This window comes from Stigmatopora nigra, chromosome 13, assembly GCF_051989575.1.
Source record: "Stigmatopora nigra isolate UIUO_SnigA chromosome 13, RoL_Snig_1.1, whole genome shotgun sequence".
Lineage (NCBI taxonomy): Eukaryota > Metazoa > Chordata > Actinopteri > Syngnathiformes > Syngnathidae > Stigmatopora > Stigmatopora nigra.
The window spans coordinates 7,175,423-7,195,171 of record NC_135520.1 but is presented as its reverse complement, the minus strand read 5'-3'; the positions used below and the strand labels follow the sequence as shown (position 1 = coordinate 7,195,171).

Here is a 19,749-nt window from a genome sequence, read left to right as displayed (position 1 = left end):
TTCAGAATTTTATTTACTAAAAATGCCAATCACGCAAGTAATTAATTTTGAAATACTTTTTTAACAATGGGAATTTACCCACCAAACCCCGCCCGCGCTTGTGTATGTATTTAGACCCAAGTCTCGGTAGTACCTAATTGGGCTCGGGTGGGCATGGCTCCTATTAGGCTCCTCCGGTCTTTGCTTTAATGTCCAGTTGGCCGAATGGATCCCCAACTGGAGGGAATTTAAAGCCCTCCAACAACACAATATCAAAGGATTTTTTTTTTTTTCGTCTGGCGAGGCAAAAGTGACAAATTATGTTCTCACCTAGCAGCTCCTGTTTGAAAGATTTTTACTTTGTGTTGACTGAACTTACCTCACATTTTCAGAAACCTTATATGTTTACAGCTTTATTATTTTGAGTTTTTGGAAAATACTGCCTTAATTTTAATAGTTTTTCCATAACTTTACAACTCCCCCTATTCAAATTGGATTTTCAATTTCATTTCTGAAGCTGTGAAACAGAAATTAAAAGAAATATGACTAGGCCGTTTGACAACTCGCGTCCTTAAACAAATAAGGATTCACCCTCTGGGTTGACAGCCATTGTGTTCCAGTGTTATTCTTTTTGCGCGAACGACGACAGGCAATAGTAGTAGTACCGGACAGATTGTGGTGATAAGTCTGATCATTAGTTTTAAAATGACAACGCGGGCGCAAAACAAGTTTGAAAACTTGCCTGAATTCCTGTTTTGTCATCTTTAACATTGGCCTTTTTCACTGACTGAGATTCTCACTTCTCAGACTAATAATTCAGTCATTGGCAACCAATGAGTTAAATAAGGTCGATATCGAGAATGTTCTGAATTGGTAAAGAGTTCAGCATTCTCTTTGAGCTTCCGTCCGGATAATAATCAGCCTCAAATGTCAATGTAGCATAGTTCACACAAGCTAAACCCCTAATTGGCTCTGGCCTTGCAGAAATGTTGGGGTACTCTTAAGGGGTTGCGGTGTCAGGTTGATGCAAGGGTGGAGGTGGTGTGGGTCAGTTAACCCAAGAAAGACATTGAGACCAGTTACAGCTTTTCATTAACCTGGAAAGCACCTAGTTACATGGTTCATGGGCTGGTCTCAGCTCACTTGGAGGTAACAAAGGGTGTCGGGCGGCACTTTCCGCAGGGGGCCGCAGTGCGGCGGGGGCGCCGCCATCTGACTCTGATCAGGTGGGCCCCGCTCATTAGGGAGAAACTCCTCACGCCAGTTCCCTTCTCCTTTTGGAGATCCGGTTACACGGAGTGCCGCCCACAATACGAGAGCAGCCACAACTACACTTCACTGCCAGTACCTCAACTTCCGCTTTCCTTGAAAGGACTATTGTGACTTTACTAGGAAATGCAATTTAAAAAAAAACAAAACTTTCTTTTTGGGCCCAACATTTAAACTAGCCACTCTCCAATCACTGGGCGATTAAATCAGACTAATTATTTGCTATTCTCTCAATATTAGTGCCAAATACCTTTTACTTTACAGAGCACAAGAGCTTCATGTAACAAGTACAGAACAACAAAGTGTCATTTCAATTACAACCCAACCCAACATCAACAAATGACAAGAACTACAATTGAAGAAACATTTTTTTTCAGTGATAAAACTAAAAACTGACTCAAATATATTAGGTGTTGAGAAAACCGAAATATGTGGAGATTAATGACCCTCATCCTTTCTGTATTTGACAAGTAACGTTTAGCTTAAAACGCCCTGATTCAAAAAGACTGAATATTTTTTTAGTAAAACATTTGGAGTTTTGTTATTTCATTCCTGTTTCACCTTGCAAATAACCCAATTTTTTAATTACTTAAACCGAGCACTAAAATTAATGGTTGGAAGATAAATAACATCAGAAATGCTTCTGAACATCATTGCGGTGGGCTTGTACCACTGCCAAGGGTCCAAGTTCCTTTTCATGGATTAATAATAATATACTATAACAGCTGACTAATACAGAACTGAATCCTGGCACACCCCAATTTGAGCACATGATTGTGGATTAGAGACCTGGACCAAAAAAATATAAACACACCAGTCAACGGAGACTTAGTAAGTAGCCTGTTTCCAAATTGATTAAAAGAATCTGAGCCCCTTTAGCGCGCGTTGGTAACCACGACAACCTGACCTCCGTTTGCTCACAGCACGCTTTAAAGTGTGTTCTTGTAAGTGATCTTTCACGAGGGCTTTGACGGATAACGTCCTGCCTCTCTTCCCACCCCCGCCTCCGAGCCGTCCCCTCGCATCATCTTGCCCCCCGACTGCTTGGTGAACCCCGACTCACTCCTGGAGGAATCCCTGACACCACCCAACCCAGCAGGCCACAAAGCAGCGGCTGCAGTCTGATCGCTAGTCTTACCTTGTAAAGTAGAAGGCAGGTCAGCGGTCATCAAGCCTAACCCCTCCCCCCTACACAATTAAATACTACAAGGGGAGTGGTGCGATCACGTCAGAGCTTCCTACAAGTTAAATTGAGTTGTTTTGCACGGTATCTTTCCACTAGATTGGAAATGGAGACATTTTTCTGCTCGAGGATCACATTTTTGGGCGGTTGTTGCCTCATTTACAGCCAGCCTGTCACAGTTGAAATGGAATGGAATCCGCCAATGACTTTCCACTTGGAGCAATTATTATAATTCTCAAACTGAAGTCCAGTTTACTTCAAAATACCAAACTGAAGTAGAATTTATCCAAAATGTTCAAAGCGATGACCGTATTTTTTGGTCTACAAGTCGCACCATGTATTTCTCAGATGTCAATTTGAGTTGCAAATAGCCAATGTGCATGACCATGTTTGCTCCAGCACCATCTATAATCATTATCAGTCTGCACATTCCACTCGACTAATTACAGACTAGTGGCCTTTGATTTTGGACGAGCCAGACTGTGATGCCACAATTCCGTTTCTCTCAAGGGGTCCGCTCGGTATTTGTTTACCTTTCATTAAACCTATTTTGGAGGGGGCCCACTAGAATAAATCCCAACAGTCCATCTTGTTTTTTGACATGATCATGCGTCATTATCATTTTAAGTAGCAATCCAAAAACCCACAACCTATTGTTCAGCTGAAAAGACCACAATACGCAAGCCCCATTACCTTTTGGGAGATGAGACTAGGAACATTAAAGATGCCATGAAATACTATAGAAATGACCTTTAAAAGGATGACAAACCATATCTTTCTCTCAAATCCATCAAAATAAGTGACAGAAAAGATGTAATAATTAAATCTGAACCATCTAGTCCTCAGTCCCTCCTTAAAAACACCAAGAACAGAACTATTTGCATGTTATGCGTAGGTTGTGTGTAATGCGCTCAAACGTCCATTGTGGCCATCTTTGTTATTTTAACCTACTTTTTAGTTCCGTTTTTTTTAACCATTTTTATTCAGCTGTAAAATTGAATCTATACTTCCTGTGCAGAAAATGTGAGTCTGTTCTATTCTCTTGTTCCTTTTTTTGACACGGGGTACTATTTAAAGTTATTGCTAGAACATTAGCACATCATTTGAGTTAACAGTATTTGGCCCAGATCTAAAATACCCTATTTTAACACTGAAGAAGTATTTGTCCTCCAATGCATTTGTGAATGGAGATGTGAGTAAAAACTGCTACATTTTTCCAAAGACCTTTTCTAGGCAAGCAGCTGACCAGGTTTTAAGTACTTTTTTTGGGTGTCAGTTTTGGACTCTAAGTCTCTGGCTTTCTCGGAGCATCTTTTCCTTGTCTATCATGGGGAAGTTTGTGTGTCTGTGTGTGTGTGAGTGTGTTGTTTCACGGTACTATACTAGAAACCATCTGGACTGGTAGGCCTGTGCTGGCATTACTTTTTAATGGAATTGAAATCAAACTATGATTTTTTTTTTCCAAGAAACTGCCAATTTTTCAAATTTGTGTCTTTATTGAGTACAACTGTAAAAGTTCCATGTATAAAACTCTACTGTACGTGTGAAACCAATTAAGACTATCAAATTTTGCATATTTTTTGATAGACTGAGGATAGATTAATTTAGAACTATTTTTTTAATGAGAATCTGGTATTAAATGGGGGTGCAGGTGTCAGTGTTTATTTTTATGTGTGGTAAATATAGACTATGAGATACAAAAAACTATTTTTTTTTAGTATGAAGTGTTATAGTGCCATACAATATTTGTGGCCCTTTTTATTCTACTGAATTCTACGGATTGGACAAGTATCACAGTCTATGGCAGCCAATGATTCAAAGGAATGTTTTAGTCTCCGAGTAAACAAGCGCCTCTCATCCTCAAAGCGGCGTCAGTGGTCTTTCCCCGCTCCAATGATTGAATGTCCGGAGTCTGACTCTAGACGCCTCAGATCTTTCATCTCAAGCAAGTGGTCTTAACCTTGGCGGAACGGCGCAATGGGCTTTTTTACCATCTTTTATGATCTTGCCCATTAAAAGTTACTATCTAACTGTTAAAAAATGAATAAAAGAAAAACGTGCCTGTTAGAGCACATGGGCAGATTGTCACCAGTTCGGCCTTCACTTAAACCACAGGTGTCAAAATGATCTTTGTCGTGGACCGCAGCATAGTTATGGTTTCCTTTCTCCTAATCGACAATGAATGTGAATGATTAGCTTTTTTTTAATAGTAAATTGATCGAAGGCATTGTTGACCAAAAAAATCCAAATAACAATAACTTTAAACAAAAACATTAGCACAAACAAAATACGTTTAAGTCTTTAATTTATTTATTCTGTTTTCTTTAGTATTGTCAATGTTTTTCATTTAAATAACAGTAAAGGAAAACATGTTTACATTTAATATTGTACACTTGAAGATTCTATATTCTGCGTATATGGGTTTTCTTGCATTCATGGTACATTGCTTAAAGAATCAATAAATGTTTTTCAAGTTCTCTTGCCTCGCTGGATTAGTTAAAAATATCTCCAATTTATATTGGATCCACCATTTTTTTTGTGAGGGAGCTGCTTCTCTGATGATCACTTAAAATGATCATCTTCCCAGAATCTCCTCCCGGGATCCATAAAATTGTCCTAACCTGGTCCTAACCTTTCTAAAGTCCAACCTATCAATCCGCCAAGTGACAGAATGGTTAAGTCCAAAATACCCCCCAACCTCCCGGAGATAGTTTTATCACTTCTCCTTAAGATCTTATCTTGAACGACAGCCAATTACCTCTTGGTTTTGGTAATGGACATGACCTTGCCTCAACCTTAAACTCTAACTCATTTCGGAGATCTTTGCGAAGACCTTGACTCATTCGTCGGATGGGGTCTTTTCCTTGCTTGCGTCTTCTCGTCTTGTTCTTGGCACCAACCTGTCCTCGCCTTCACCCTCATCCGGGCAGCTCTGGGCCTGTAAAAGACAAACAAGCAAACGGGGAAAGTAGGATGTGGGAAAGAAGAGGCGGGGGGGGGGGGGGTGTTGTTCTTGATGAACTCTCAGATATCATCACCTCTGCGTGTACTGTATCTCTGCTCGCTTAGCTAGTCGATGATTGAATGAGTCGCTGGGGGTTTCCAAAGTAGCCCCCTTGAGAGAGGGGTTTGGGGCTTTTGGGGTCTTCTTTCTGCTGAGTTTTACGATCGGCACGGCTGACTCGGAAGCCAAATGAATCTGCCAGAAGCACCTAGACTGTTTAATGTTCCAACCTAGTCCAATGTTTCCCAACCTTTATTGAGCCAAAGCGAATCGAGTCAGACCTCACTTCACGAACAATGGACAAATTAGAATGGAACTTTTGCGATTATGTCATCTTTCCACCTTACGCTTCACTTTCTTAGTCAACATACGCTGCTTTCAAAGCCTTCCCCAGACTACACAATTTTTTGGATCGCCGTGTCACATGACGCGACATAGCCAGGATGTCACATTGTGTCTTTGAATTGAGTGATTTTTAACGTTTGGCAGCTCTGCTATCAACAAGAAAAATCAGTTTCTGTTTATTTTGTCTTTGTGGAGGAACACCAGTGTGTGTTCCTGTCTGCAGGCTATGTGAAGGTGTCACAAACTGCCAGTGAAAAGCAAGAGACAGTTACACTCTTGCTCAACATTCTTCAACAAATAGTAAGAACACTTAGGACATATCATTGTGCCTTGCCTATCTCCACCACTATCATGTTGGCATCTAACTACTGATTGCCATCTGCGTCTTTTCACTCTAATCAAGCGTTTCAAGTCCTGACTTCCACACTTGGTAGCTGTGAAATCTGACATGGTTGCTTCCTTGCCAGAATGGCTGGACGGTCAACCCCCCCCCCCCCCCCCCCCCCCCCCCTCGTCAGGGCTACCACAAGTTCTTTTTGCGCACCCTATTATCTCCCCGGCCTAAGACTCGCAGTTTGCTCCCTAGCTTTTTATGGCAGGGTAGCAGAGGGCCACGCGGAAATGAGGCGACCCCGGGGTCAGCTGTGGGGTCGGGGGACTGAAACCCGGATCGTGGGCTCACCACCACTTTTGGCCAAAGCGAATGAAATGCTGGGAGATTGACCCCCAGGATCATGTGCCTTTAATTAAGCCCGATTTGAATTTCTTTACAAGCCACTTGTAGTCTTAAATCTTTCAGACCCCCTTTCCCCAACGCCCCTAGCTGGGCCCCCCTCTTCCCTCATTCCGCTGTCCACTCCCTCATAACCTTAGTTCTCTTTAATACTTTGTCAGAAAGGTCTATAGAGAGCTTGTAGGTTATCCACCAAGTATTCGTTGAGAAAGGCGGCGCCTGAAAAATGGGCAGTGGAAGCCCACAGTGTTTTTGTTGTAGTTTATTTTTTGTGACCTTTGGGTAACTGCCAGATACCCCGTATCTAAACAAATCAATAAATGTGGAAAATGTTTTACATTTATAGTAAAATACAGTAAGCAGTGGTTTTTAGAAATCTACTGTTTACATAAACTAAGATACATAGCACCTGCTTGCACTAGCTCGGCAGTCAGCACGTTTGACTGCCAAGATGACGTGTGGGTTCTAGTGGAAATTGGTGGAAAAATACACGCAGTGGTATTTCCGGGTACTCCGGTTTCCTCCCACATTTTTCGGAATATCAGAAATATGCACTCATTTTGAAATGATAAAATGTTTATTTTTTTGTTGGTATGTTCTTCTTGGAATAACAATCTGGGCACCCCTGATCTATATGATCAGAACTCCCCCCTTTCTCCCCTTTAGTGGAACCTGGGGGCTCTTTATGGGGCCATCAGGCACCCGCGTGGACGACTTACTGCTCACCCCATTGACCTCGCAGTTGAAACCATATGATGTGGGATTCTTTTCTCTTGTCACCTTAGTTTTCCTACTTCAAGATTTATCAACTTCTGTGTAAATATTGTAAAGCAGGGCCTTTTAATGATTGTGTTCATTAATGGTCCAGAAAGGGTTTTGTTTTCAGGTTTACGGTCCAGGCTTTCGGGTCAAAGCAGCGCAGCTCCGTTTAACGAGGTCTTATCACCTCAAAACGGCCTAACCTTCATCTCTTAACGGGTGCCTTTAATTCATTCTGTGGCCCCTGGCTGGTGCCTCATGCAAAAAGAAAAAAAAAATCAACACTGCTCTGCGGCCTTTTACTGCAAAAGTGTGTGTTTGCCACACAACCCTACCCCCCTTAAAAAAAAAGTTAGTCCGTCACATGAAACGTTTACACTTAGGCCAGGCTTACTAGCGTGTTAGCTTTGCTGCAAATGGGCCTGGTCACTTGGAAGTCGGCTGCCTAATTGGATCGGTTGGGTTAAATAAATGTTTGACTTCTCACCCTCCCTCAAGCTACTCATGCCTGGAGAGGAGGAGTCTCCTCTGACCATGTACCATGCTGCCTGTCATCCTAATTCAGGAAGGATGTATACATTTTGACTGACTGGCATGAAAAAATATATATGTAGTACTATAATTAGGATTTTTTTTTCCTCTATGACATATACCCTATAGGGCCAAAAATTGAATCTCATTATACTTGTGTAATGACAATACAAACATTCAATTCAATTTGAACATATCATATTTGATACATGCATTTTGTGCAATGTGATTTTTTGAAAAAAATCTTATTTATTACAAATTATAATTGAAATGTACCTATATTTCCCCAACGATATAGGCTCAAGCTTTAAAATTTTTAATTTGTTGTCAGCTATTTAGCAGGTTGGGCTTTAAAGGGTTAGTTGGCTGGGACAGGCTCCAGCACCCCTTGCCAAAATGACTATGCTTTTCACTTTGTAATTTTGAGCAATTTTAAATAACACCAAGAAAACTGTGTCCCTGCAGATTCCAGATCCAGAGGGGAACAGGTGATCCTAACAGCTACAAGAGCCTGGGCGACTGCTTCCGCACCATATTCCGCAATGAAGGGTAAGTCCTATTTGCCAGTCATTCTCAACCTTTTTCTCACCGCGGACTGGTAAAGCTCTTTTATTAAAACAATTAAAATCATCTGCCAAAACAGCACAACAATCTTTTTCGATATTTTCGCTTAATGATTGTAAGGAAATAAATTCTTTCTTAGGTGTAAATCATTGCATTTAGTCATCGGATCCTAAAGTTGTATATTTCCCATAGTTAAAGGTTGTCGGGTAAATTTTAAATGGTGAATTTTAAATTGTATATAGCATTTGTTTTAATTATTTATGTCATTTATTTAGTTGCTAGTCCCTACTAATTCATTGGAAAGCATTACCAACCACATACAAAAAGGCACGCTACCTTATTCTTCTTATTCTTCTTCTTCGTCTTCTTCCTTTTCCTACCATTGTGGTGACAGCTCTGTGAGATAGCACAGGCGTCGGCGAAAGTGGCGGCCACTTGTCGCGTTAACAGCGAGACGACAGCTTTACAGCAGATATAAAACGTGCGTCAGGTGGCCAGAGGCCATCTGGTGACAGCTCGGAAATCCCACAATCCCATCTTAACTCCCATGTGTTGGAATGCGTCCCCAAAGACTGAAGAGTCACTTTAGTTGTCTTTTTGGCACGCTCCGGGCCAAATTGCTAAGTGGGGATTTGTACAAACATTGTCGCAGGATTGTTAGAAAATAAACATAGCCACGCGGGTAAATCCGAGCTCTGCTATGCTCAAATGCAGCTTATCAAATGACAATTTTGGAAATATTTACCTATGTTCCCAATAAGACAAATGACCATTTTGGTCATTGAAAAATATATAATAATCACTTTTTTAGTGTCATTAGGTCAACAATTTTGTCTCCTAATATTTTCCCATTACTTCTTTAAATGATTATTGATCATTGTTGCCTTGTTTTAATACATTTTTGTTTATTTCTGAATAAATACAATTTTGAAATTAATAAAAACACCCAAAAATTGGAAAAATATACTGTGGTTAGAGCCCCAATAACACTGTTAATTTGCAATCGATAATAGTAAGCATCCAATTCATTTCAATTAGAAAGACTCCCAAATGACTTAATAAATGGGTGCCGTATTAAAGGTTAAAATGCTAAACAATGTCCAAAGAAATGATGTTGCTACCGTAAATGCAAAAACATCAAACCAAGTGGTAAACATCCTCATCCTGTGTGGCAGTGGGAAAGTGAACATTTTTGCAGATGAAGCATACCAGCTTATCTCCACGTGAAATGTTTCCCTCGGGGGGCGGCGGCTGGGAACCCCCCCCCCCCCCCCCCCAATTCCCCCTTCCCCCCGCCGAGCATCTTTAGGATCCGACGACGAGCTTGTTGTTCTTGTGACCGACACGGGCTGTTAACATTAAGGAAAGCTCTATTCAAAGCGGAAGCGGGGCGAGCCTGGGCCCCTTTCGCTTTGTGTCATTTGCGTGAGGCAAGCCAAAAAGTGTGTACTTGACAATCGAATGGAAATGAGCAGTCAAATGTGGAGGCCATGTTTGTCCTGTAGCAAATTTTCACCCGGTGGCCTGACCGCACCCGGGAAATCTGCGGCTGACCTTTTGCATGGGGGCCCGGGGATCTAGTTTACAGATTTCCACAAATCATCTGTCAATGTTCTCAAACTGCTTTAATACAATCATCTGAATGATGGACTAGGAATATTTGAAAAATAAATATTTGCTGTGATGTCCATCTTTTGACTTTTTAAAGTCGCCAAATGAATGTAAGATGTTTTTTCCTTATTTGTGACTCGGGTCGTCGTTTTCGGTGACCCCTGCGACGCAACCCGCTCGTTTAGAGTGGAACGACAAATATTTACCCTTGTCGCCATTCGTCCGCCATCATCTCTCTTGACTTGTAGCGGCTGTTGCCACAACACACCATGCTATCCACATGCCGGTCTTCTTGTCCTCACTGTCAACTCAAGTGGAACCGCAAAGGTCTTGGGTGATTGTAATAGCCGTTACGAGTAGAGCTTCAACTAACCATAATTTACCTTATCGGCTGTTATTCTTGCTATCACCTCCACAATTTAATAATCGTAGTCAACAATAATAAACAATCAATGAGTTGTTTTAGGGATGTTTTAACCAAAAATGAAGCCGAAATGAATAACTACTTTCTTCAAAAATAAGATTTTATTACAACTGTACTGTCCAAAGTACATAAAACATGTTTAGTTAAATAACAGAACTGAGTATGAGACAGGTAAAATCATTTTAATTCAATTTGCAAAAAAATAACTTGCCACTGCTTGACAGTTTTTCTCTGTAAGCAAAGTTCTATTATAAATTGTCGATACATGTTTTTATTCTTAAAAAAAAATGTACCTGTTTTTCTTCAGACCAAGAATTTAGCTCCAATAATAAAATAAAAATAAAAAACATATCTAATCTCAATATGAAAAAAGTGCATTATGTAGACACTGGTCCTCAACTTTACACATTACAACTAATGCACTTACAACAACTTGATTGCAACGGGATGAAGTCAACAGGCGTCATTAGGCTACATAATGACAAATTCAACGTTTATTCAAAAAGATGATATTTAGCATCTCCACATTTTGATGAATGGCAGATTAGAAGCAACAATGAGGTGCATACTGCCACCTCCTGTACCAGAGTGTGACCACCCATTCCCACACTTCGACTTCCTCCCAGAGTAGCTAGAATACACCCGCAAATATTCCCCATCAATAATCCATCGTCAAATCCATTGGGACAAAATTTAATTATCGATTATTTGTTGCAACCATAGTTACAAAGCAAACTCAAAACACTGCTATGTCAAATTATATTTTTTCCCATCTGCTCTTCATGATTTCGTCTCTCCTTGCAGAATTTTCGGCTTCTACAAGGGAATTTTGCCCCCCATCGTTGCCGAGACACCCAAGAGGGCAGTCAAGGTGAGTGGATTTGGCACGACGACCAACCGCCATCTTGTCCATCAAAGTATCAAGCTGTTTGTTCTGTTACCCAAATATTGACTTACAACCAGTTAGCAGCTCCATCTTGTAACAACAAAGTGGACAGCCATCACCACGCTGGCTGGCTGGCTGGACTGCTACTTTCATTCATTCATTTCCTCAAGGGTTGTGGGGGGTGCTGAAGCCAGGCGGGGGGACACCCTGAATTGGTGGCCAGCCAATCGCAGGGCACAAGGAGATAGACACCCAGTACTGCGACTTATTACTTGTTATAGGCATCCAATTTTGTTGACACGGTAGCAAAAACTGAATTTTATGTTAACTGGCGTTATCTTTGTTAACTATTCTTCTGGGAGACAAAATAGTGAGTGAACTAGTTCAAATGCACACGCCATTTACAAAAAAAAAAGTATATTTTCAGTCTGAATATTATGCTAGGAGGTTTTTCACTACTTTTCCTACTTTTCTGTTCACCACGTCAACCCAAAAATAATGAAGTAGTCAACAGTCGTTTGTCTTAATCCGTCTTTTTCCTCCCATTTGCAGTTTTTCACCTTCGAGCAATACAAGAAGCTCCTGAATTTGACCCCTTTGTCTCCAGGCTTGGTGAGTGCGAACATAACACGCACCTGAGTACACTTTTGCTGGAAAGATAAACACACACACATGCGCACACACACACACATGAACACACCAGGAACAGGAAGAACATTGTAAGCAGTGTCAGTGTTTCGTCTCACCTGCTGACGGACGCCAAGAAAAATTGGCACCACGTCGAATGCATAAGTGGTTAGTCTTCGCGGTTTCTTACTTAAACGCGTCACATTTTACGCAGCATTTATTACTGACGGGCAGCTGCTTTGCTGTTAAATTGCACAAATGGTTGCCAACGGAGAGAAAATAGAAAATGTCTTGGAATGAGATTTTTAAGCAGACTTTTTAAAGAAGAGATGCAGCTATTCTGCTTTGATGGATAGAGAAACTGTAGCTTCAGAGTCCACGCCAGCACCTCATATATCCCTTGCCCTGTGTGTTTTTGTGTGTGTGTGTGTGTGTGTGTGTGTGTTCGTGTTTGTGTGAGTGTGTGCACTATCCTTATTTAAAAATAATAATAATAAAATAACGCTAGATTAATTTCCCATTTTTTGATCACACAAACCATTATGGCAGCCTAATATCAAATTTCATGCACTAAATTATTTTAATTATTTCAAGTAAATGGCTTGTCTTTTACATTGAGTGTAAATTATTTTGAAAGTAACAAGTAGTAATAAGATGTCTTGTTTTAAATGTATAGAAACCTAATATTGAATATTTACAAAGTTACCATTTATTGATCACAGAAACCCCTAAAGTAGCCTAATATCAAATCTAATGCAATATTTATTTTTATTTATTTCAAGAAAATTGGCTGTCTTTTGCATTGAGTTGAAATGATTTTAAAAGTATCAAATTCCTTGTTTCAAATGTATATATTAACCTAATATTGAATATTTTATACTTGCCAATGAAAGTATATACTAGTGTGTGTACTAGCTTTTAAATAAATACAAATATTCTAGTATCCAAGTTATCACAATTAAATAAAGTACTATTAACTATTTGCAAGTTTACATATTATCTATATTATAATTTTTACAGTTAAGTATTAGAAAAGGGGAACAGCAACAAATAATCAGGAATGAATCAGTATGTGCTTTCATTTATTTGTCAACTGAATATGTTAATTTAGGACCTAGGTATTTAAAAAAAAATATTAGGTGGCATAATGACATGCACATTTCCAAATCCAGAACCTAAATAACATAATTATTTTTGTTGACATCATAGCCGTCTCTTTTTTTAATTGCACTTTTAAATTGAAAGGCTTTGAATTGAAAGTTTTCTGATTTGTAGAAAGACTGCGTCAGCGTGCAGCTGAATTCCTTCACCGTGATTAAGGGGGACTCAACGGGGCAATAAGACAAATAAAAAATGCAAAAGGTGGCGTTGGCGGCGGCCTGTGTAAATACGGCGGGGGCATGTCTGAGGAGGATGGCTCCCGGGGCTCTGACAGCGGGATAAAGAGGGCAGGAAGAGTAATGAGCTGGAGACACGTTCTTGACATGTTCCCATTACGCCAGTGCGCGCACACACGCGCCGCGCCGTCTTCGTGCAAATACACGCAGTCTTGCGACATCTGTTAATTTCACGTCTCGCGCTTGCAGGGAGGATGTTGTGTAACCAGAAATAATGAGGACTTTTAATAGCCCAGATATGATTTAGATGTCAATTTTGGACTTGATTTATTTTGTATTTACACCATTGGGGGAATTACACATAGGCGGCGATGGGGAGAGAGGGGTGTTGATTCCGTAACATTTTTTGGGGAATAGCAGAGGTGACTCAACGCATTGGCTGCCGTGGAACGTGATTAATGAACCAGAGTTTGTCTACAGTGACCATGCAGTAACTTTGACAAATTAGCCTGAACACTAAAAGTAAGAACACGGATCAACAACGTTCCTACTGTTCTAACTGCTTCCATGTTATTTCATCTGCCATTTTTGTCACCTATTTTAAATGGACCACATCGTCTTCCAGGCGCTTTCGGCGGCAGGACTGGGCGCGGGCTTGACCGAGGCTGTTGTGGTCAACCCCTTCGAGGTGGTCAAAGTCAGTCTGCAGGCCAACAGGGATGCCTTCAAAGAGGTCAGTGGAATCCAATACAAGTTGTCCCCACCTGCTATCCATTTTGGATAGATTTTTGTTTTTTGTGTCCCGCAGCAACCGTCCTCGTTCTCTCAAGCCAGACGCATCATCAATACGGATGGCTTTGGACTGAAGGGTCTGAACAAAGGATTGACATCCACACTGGGACGGCACGGAATCTTCAACATGATCTACTTTGGCTTCTACTTTAATGTCAAGGACGCTATTCCTGCCAACCCGGTAATGGGCCTTTCCGAAACTCTTACAGAGGCATTATTGAATATACATGCATCATGAGCATTACAAACTGCCATATTTTCTGCACTATAAGGCGCACTTTCAATGAATCGCATATCTAGTAGTAGTAGCAATAGTAGTAGAAGTAGTAGTCGTAGTAGCAGAAGTAGTAGTTTAGTAGAAGCAATGGTGGTAATAGTAGTTGTAGTAGTATTATTAGTAGTGGTAGTAGTAGTTGTCGTAATAGTAGTAGTAGTAGAAGCAATGGTGGTAATAGTAGTAGCAGTAGTAGTAGAAGCAATGGTTGCAATAGTAATAGTAATAGTGGTAGTAGTAGTTGTAGTAGTAGTAGTAGAAGCAATGGTGGTAATAGTAGTAGTAGAAGCAATGATGGTGGTAGTAGTAGCAGGCGTAGCGGTAGTATTGGTAGTGGTAGAAGAGGATTGTGTTATACATTCACTAGATGGAGCTGTAGTAGTAGTAGTAGTAGTAGTAATTATAATAATAATAATTGGGGGTTGTGAGATGTGGCCCCCGGGCCACGAATTCGACACCTGTGATCTTGACAGACAATCAAAGTTGTGCTGTGGTGGTCCCAACCCTGCTAATACCGCATCTGTTTGCTCTCCATAACATCCTCCAAAGTTTCCCATGGTGCATCCGGCGGGCTTCGATGGCTCCAAACAAATGTTGGTTTTGTGTAACGGAAATAGCCATAGTCGTGCGCCATGTGAACCCGAAGCACCACGTCGGATTAACTCGGACGGGCTAATTGGAAGCAGACAACGGCACTTCTTTTCACTTTACAGTAAGAATTGGCCCATCCAAGCAATCCTCCTGGCAATTGATGGCCAATCCATCAAATGGACCGGACATCTATTTCCATCAATAACAGCCAGCGAACTAACCTTTTCTTAACCTTCAAATTCACAGTACAGCTGTCTTGGTCAAAGTCCTGCAATGTTTTGGAAAGAGTATTTTTGACAATAATATTTTTCTACTTCTTAGATGGGGTTGTGTCTAAAGTTTGTGAACTCTTATGGGAAGATGTCGGGGATTATCTGTTTCAGCCTTACCCTGGGGTGGGGGGTGCTTTGCTGTCATTTGTGAAAAAAAAATCCCCTGGCCAATTAGCTGTCAGCGCTCTCTTGAGTCTGGCCCCTTTTTGTTGGGGGGCGCTGGGGTACAGTAATGTGCCTGTGTGCCGAGTCGCAGCCCAATTAGGCAAATTGTCCCCATATGCCTCCCCGGGTCCGCCTGCATGAATCCCGTTTTGAAATCCTCGCCAAAAACATGTGCTTCTGCTCAGCCAATCAGGAAGGCCTCATTTAGCCCCCCTGTACCCGCACTTTCCGTCGATACCATAAATTGATGGCGGCTTTCATGCCAGCTTTGCAATCATATGCCCTTTCGCCGCCGCCATGTTGCAATCAACGTACATCCTGGGTGTTCAATATTTGGCTTGAGGGATATTTACAGCTGTTTTGGTCATTTTTATTGACAAAATGTTCATCAGTTAAAACCAACATTGGTTCATTGGTCATTTTTGAACATAGAAACTAAAAGAGGTGGAGAATATCAAGTTTTTGTTTTGCACTTTGCATAAGTCGTAATGCAAATAATTCTGACAAAAACAATATTAATGTATGTTAATCTATGACAGCAATATCTTGTAGGGTATTGGTATTCTAAATTATTTTTCAACTGGACATTTTTATGATATAAAACCACTTAAACTGCAGAATCAATCGATTTTTTTGATATGATATATAGTTTTTTTTTGTTTACTAGGACCCCACCCTCGAGTTTCTGAGGAAATTCACCATCGGCCTGGTGTCAGGAACCATTTCGTCCTGTGTCAACATCCCGTGGGACGTGGCCAAGAGTCGCATCCAAGGCCCACAGCCCGTACCTGGCCAGATCAAGTACCGCACCTGCTTTCAGACCATGGCACTGGTTTACCGTGAAGAAGGGTATGTCCAACTTCTCCTTCATTTTCCTCTATCTGTCTATTTTGTCAGTCTTGCTGCCCAAATATTTGCGTTGGTGACATACACCCTATTTTGATAACGCAGTAAAACATATTCACGTACGTGGGTTGAAATTCGGTTTCATTTGCCATCATTGTGGACCTAGAGTCAACAATCCCTATGACGGGGAAATACCGGACTGAAGAAAAATGACAGGTGATGACATATAGAGATGGACCTTTTGTCAATATTAAAAATGACAAAGGAGTCTTAGACTGAAAAGTTGACGATGATCATCATCAAATTAATACAAATACGTGTCTACAAAAAAGTCAACACATGGATTAATATTGACCATCACATCGGAGTCGCGTGTCAAAACGTTGACCCCCAATCGCACAATCCTGCCCCTTTTGCCTTGCTCGCGCCGCTGCCTGTTCACGTCACCCCATCCAGAAACACAACACAGTGCCTGCTAATTAGTGCTCCCAGTGGGGGACGTCGTTAAGCGCACCCTAACGAGGCGTTCCTCGGGTCAATCTAATCAGACGCGGGGCCAAGGGAGGAAGTAGCTCCAGTCTTATTAAAGCTGTCGTGCAACGCCGGGAAGGGGTGCGCCCTCTCACCTTGAACGTATTAAACGTCACGGCCAAGGGACTGACAGTGTGAAAGACGCACCCCCTTTAATCAACCAAAAAGATGCCGCGCCTCCATCTAAATCAGGGGTAGGGAACCTATGGCTCGGGAGCCACATGTGGCTCTCTTGGTGGGTGCTTGGTACAAAATGGTATCTTTTAAATATAGTATTAAATGTCTAAGATGTTGGTGTAATGAATGACATTTTTTTTAATGCTTTTCTGTAGGTACTTGGCACTCTACAAGGGTTTGGTGCCAAAGATCATGAGACTCGGGCCAGGTAATGTTTTCCTTTTCGTTTTTCCTCGAATACCTTTGCCGATATCCTCCTTGTTTTCACCACAGGTGGCGCCGTAATGTTGCTGGTCTACGAGTACGTATCCGGGTGGCTCCAGAAAAACTGGTAAAAAAAAAAGAGACTACCAAAACAAACCAAGTGCCTTTTGGGATGTATAGCTTATAGCACAAAGTCCTCTTTCTTCTTATGAAGTATATTCAATATGAATCCAAATGCAGTTTTTCAGGTCCACTTGCCATTTTTGTTACTTGAACCAATACTTGTGAAACACCTTTCAGTATTTTTAAAGAATGATTATTTTTAAATATTCGGCCATATTTAAGGAGATAAGCCTTAATGATCACTTCTTAATAGCCATAATATGGAAACACTAAATATTTGCACTGTGATTCATATACAATGAATGTCGGGACCCAAAAAATAAGCTTGTTTAGCTGTCTTGGTAACCAATCTAGTCCATTTTTAAATTTATATAAACAGAAATATACTCTAGATGGGTAGCACCAGTATTTGTATATTAAATGTTGCATGACTTTTTTTAATTATTATGGCCAAATATGACTTAATTTCATTTTTTTAACTGTATGCGTATCTTTTGCTACAGAATTAAAAATAAGTCACTTGTTTCTCTCACTTGGGTGTTTTTGGTGCACTTCTTCACACTTATGTTATTTTTCACTTTTTGAGCACATTTCTGTCTGCATTCATGGTGGTGAAAAAGGGAAAAACCAAATGTAATCCTCCATTTTCTTCACATATTTACCTTCCAGGTACAAATTTGATTCATTGTGATAATTGCATATTTTAAATAAAGCTCACTAATTATGAAACTTTATTTCAAGGACTCATTGGCTGCAATTTAAAGTGACGAAAATACACTTTGTCATCTCTCATGACGAAACAGGTTGGACCTCCATCGCTGTCAACGGTGCGAATGACTCCACGGACATTTACGACGTCTTTATTTTTTCTCTTTTAGGCCGAATTCCCAACGCACCTTCGTTCCACCCCTGTAAATCTTGCATCTTCCTTTCTCCACGCCTCATCCGCCAGCCCTGTAATATTTCACTGGTGTGTGTTGACAGCCTCTGACACGCGCCATTTTAACCATTAATATTGTTCACGTGTGTGGCTTAGTTAGGCAAATATGCAGAAAATTGCTCCATGAAAATTCCAAAAGTGGTTGCTTTGGATTTTATGCCCAGAATTCTATAAAACAGCTGCACAACTTTCTCCTTTTTAAGCAGGAAAGTGAACTAAATTGTAAAAGAACAAGGCAACCTTATTTAGATATTCTTTAACACTACACTTTTCGGCATTGATGATTGTTTTCCCCACCCCCTTTTAGGAAAATACACTTTTTCATGGCACCCACATGTGCCATGGTCACGTACACTGTTTTGTGGTTCATGTACGGTCAAAAGAAACATGACAAGGACCCCCCACCCCCCACGTCCTCCTCACAAACACACACACACACACACACACACATCATCCCCACTCTCCCTTCTCCTGGAGCAACGGTCCGTGACCGCCGCATGCGGGTAAGAACGCTTTCCAAGTCAAATGAGAGTGTTGACACTGCGGCACCCACCACCCGACTGTTTAGGCCGCAACCCAAAGCTCTCGACCCGCCTCACCAGGTGAGCATCTTTTTTTTCTGTCCTTAATATCCACCCCTAAGAAGAAAAAAAAACACCTCCAGTTCCAACATGCCTTGTCGAATTATTTATGATACTTGACACTTCAAGTGTCCTCCAAAGTGTTTTTGCATCTTTAGGGTTTGAACTTTTTGACATATGAACAGCCTGACATTTTTTTATGACCTACAATGCAATGTGAGGTTAGAACCTGCTCAAGATGGAAAGTTGTTTTGTTTATTTGGGGTTTTGAACATCCCACAGGTGAAAACAGACTAAATGGGAACAGGTGGGGGCCATGACTGGCTATAAAAAGCGCTTCCCTGAACTGTACAGTTATTCACAAGCCATAGATGTGGTAAGGTTCACCACGTAGTGAATGTGTGTGAGAGAAATTTGTCAAACAGTTTAGTCTACTCGTCTCGTTTGGTCAGATGAATCACAATTTGAAGTTATTTGGGGGAAAACTGGCATTTGGACTCGAGGACTAAAGACAACCCATCTTGTCAACAGCACGCAGTGCAAAAGTCAGCGTCTTTCATGACGTGGTGTTGCATGATTGCGTGTATGGATGCCGTATGGGGACCATACAATATGATGACAGAGCAATTTAACAGTGGTAAACATGACCTTATCCCGGTTATTCTGAAACATGATGGACCCATACAATTCTAAATGAAGGAATTTTTTTTTGAAACTATGGTTAGCAGTGTTAATGTGAAATATCTTGTATTTGTAGTGAAGACAATAATATATAGATTGATCATAATCCGATAACCGTGGTATTCTGTTCTTAATTGTGTTTAACACAATGTCCTAACGTCATTTGTACTAATTCTGCTCATGAATACATTAAATGAACTGCAAAAAAAAGTTATTCGCACAACTATCTGTAGCTATAGGAATAACACTATTTATTCAGAGAAACTAAAGCAGCATTTTTGCACCAAAATAGTTATTTTTCGAATGATAATCTTGAAACA

General features: G+C 40.8%; 1 protein-coding gene across 2 annotated transcripts in view; it reads left to right on the top strand.

Moving 5' to 3' along the window:
- The window catches only part of slc25a21 (solute carrier family 25 member 21), a 52,747-nt gene extending 34,786 nt beyond the window's left edge, over positions 1-17,961 (top strand). For both annotated transcript variants that reach the window (XM_077732007.1, XM_077732009.1), the window contains 8 exons: positions 8,269-8,352; positions 11,207-11,273; positions 11,841-11,900; positions 13,878-13,985; positions 14,061-14,225; positions 16,014-16,195; positions 17,056-17,108; positions 17,174-17,961. In XM_077732007.1, the coding sequence (XP_077588133.1) occupies positions 8,269-8,352; positions 11,207-11,273; positions 11,841-11,900; positions 13,878-13,985; positions 14,061-14,225; positions 16,014-16,195; positions 17,056-17,108; positions 17,174-17,235 (781 nt within the window). In that variant the 3' untranslated portion in view covers positions 17,236-17,961. The remainder of the gene's footprint in view (positions 1-8,268; positions 8,353-11,206; positions 11,274-11,840; positions 11,901-13,877; positions 13,986-14,060; positions 14,226-16,013; positions 16,196-17,055; positions 17,109-17,173) is intronic.
- Positions 17,962-19,749: the final 1,788 nt, after the last annotated feature.